The sequence below is a fragment of the Suricata suricatta genome, chromosome 9, assembly GCF_006229205.1.
Source record: "Suricata suricatta isolate VVHF042 chromosome 9, meerkat_22Aug2017_6uvM2_HiC, whole genome shotgun sequence".
Lineage (NCBI taxonomy): Eukaryota > Metazoa > Chordata > Mammalia > Carnivora > Herpestidae > Suricata > Suricata suricatta.
Genome location: NC_043708.1, coordinates 84,324,123 through 84,326,472, shown reverse-complemented (window position 1 = coordinate 84,326,472; position 2,350 = coordinate 84,324,123). Strand labels below are relative to the sequence as shown.

Here is a 2,350-nt window from a genome sequence, read left to right as displayed (position 1 = left end):
ATAAGGATGATTAAAAATTGGTGTTTATTTAAAGTGCCCAGAGGCACAATAGGATAGGTGCTTACATTTCCCTTTAAAATCATGGGAAAGCCCTTTGAGACTGTTTACTTAATCAGAAAAGCTTTCAGCAAATAATAATGCACACTGAAAGCTTAGATCTTGTATAGGTTTTGGGTTTTACTGTTTGAGCATAAAAAGGGGAGCAAGGAGAAATGTAACTAGGTTCACAATTTTGAGCAAGAGCGTATGTAAAGGTAACGTATATACATTTTATTTCAAGAAAGACAGAAGACAAACAGCATAAAGATGCCCAGATGCCCTAAAGATAAATACATTTTGAAGATTCTCATTAAAATGAATCTGGAGTATTTTTCCTGCAAGCAAAATACCTTTCTTTAAATTAAAACAAAAGCAAACCAAAACAAAGAAACAAACAAACAAAAAAAACCCAGTATTCTGAATTGCAAATGCGTTTGCGTTTTTTTTTTTTTGCAGAAAATCTGCCATGATTATTTTTTTAATGAATAAGGATTTTCCACAAAACAGGCTTGCTCTACATGCTAGATTTTTTAAACAGTTCAGTGACACAATATGCTAACTACATACACAACAGATAATATAGTAAGAAAACACTCAACCTGATGAAAAGTTAAAATCTTCATTAATACACTGAAAATTGACATAACTCATGCCTTTAAAATCAAAAATACAAAAATTAAATGTTTTCCTAAAAAGATTTCCTTATTTTAAGGATTCATTTGAAAATGAAGCTGCATGTAATTTGTACAATAAGTTGTACAAGTAAACAGGTAATATACATAAAAAATTAAGTGACATACTCCTCAATTATCAGTTGTCCACCTTTAATTTCCAATACTGTACTTTCTTAACAAGCATACAAAATATCAAACTTCTCTTTAGAAAAAGTGCCGTTCTTTGACATCCTTTACACAAAAACAGTCTGAGCCTGTGGCATGTTAATGCAGTCGAGAGGCAAAGCATACTAACTTTTACAAATTCTACCTTCCATAAAAAGCCTCCCGAAAAGGAGATTACACGCCACTATAAAAATATCAACCTCTTGTGGTAGCTGCATTAGAGAACCAAGGCTTGAAGACTATTTTCATATAGAATAGAAAACCACTATGAGAGCATATTAACTGCACTGGTGGCTTGGGAGTTTACTGTGCCACAGGATTATGCATAGCTACTGTAAGGTACCAAGACTGTTACACAGAGTTTTAAATTGATTGTAACCAAGAGCATAACAGAGGTACTACCAGCCCATGCAAAATAACTAAAAATACTGAGTCACTGTGCTGAATACTTCATTCGTGGAGAAAACCAAAGGCAGCAGTAACCAAATCAAGCCCAACAGGTGACCAAACTCATTCTCCTCAAAGATTGGTGAGCACAGTGAAGTCTGAGGTATACCTTTATCCCTTACATCTTGTGTGCCATTGCAAGATATTACCATTTGGGGAACACATGCCATCACAATGGTTTAAATCTTCTGAATATTAGTCATTCATATATTCTTATCTACCCAGTCCTTTGATTTTTTTAAAAGATTTCACCTACAGTAGAATATTACAGAAACAAAATATAAATGCATGTCTTTCTAAATGAAACTTACATGGACTAAAAGTAGAGAATATTTTTAAACAAATATACAATATGCAGGCAGACAAAGCAGGAAAACGGCCATTCAAATGTATAATAAAAAACTAAAAACTGACTATTTCCAGAAAACTAGGAAGCGCCTCAACTAAAAGGAATGCATAATGAAAATCTAATCTAATTCAGGTCAAAAATGTAAAAAGGTTATAAACCTTAACAGGAAAAATAAAACAACTTTTACTGGCCATTCCTGTTGAAATGAGAATCTTAAAGTAACAGAAAAGTGGCTACAAACCCACTTAGAGCACCAAACAGAGAGAAAATAAAAGTCCATTTTCATCTCTGTTATTATCATAAAATCCTGTGTGACTACAGGTCAAACTGCTGGTGGCAGAAACAGAATTCTTTATAAACTGCAGATGTCCTGTACATAAAAAAATTTCACCGGAGTTGCACTAGTTCTAAAGACTCTTCTGTTTTAGCCTACCTACTGTATGTATTCAATCTGAGATAAAGTCTCTTTCTGTAACCCTTGATTATTATTGGGCACCAAAGATAAGAAAAGCAAGACGGGGTACAAAAATGCAAAATTTCAACAGTAATGGCAATGTTTGTCTTAGTCCAAAAGGGTCCTGCATTCTCTCCCCCTTCAGTGATTTGACAAGTCTTTGTACTTAATCTGGGGGCAGCAAATCATGCAAGCGAAATCTGTCTCTGATGTGAGGTCGAA

The 2,350-nt window shown here is 34.0% G+C and overlaps 1 protein-coding gene across 1 annotated transcript in view; it reads right to left on the bottom strand.

The window, feature by feature from the left end:
• Positions 1–249: 249 nt before the first annotated feature.
• The window catches only part of CTDSPL2 (CTD small phosphatase like 2), a 76,676-nt gene continuing 74,575 nt past the window's right edge, over positions 250–2,350 (bottom strand). The window contains exon 14 of the mRNA XM_029951364.1: positions 250–2,339. Coding sequence (XP_029807224.1) covers positions 2,295–2,339 — 45 coding nt within the window. The 3' untranslated portion in view covers positions 250–2,294. The remainder of the gene's footprint in view (positions 2,340–2,350) is intronic.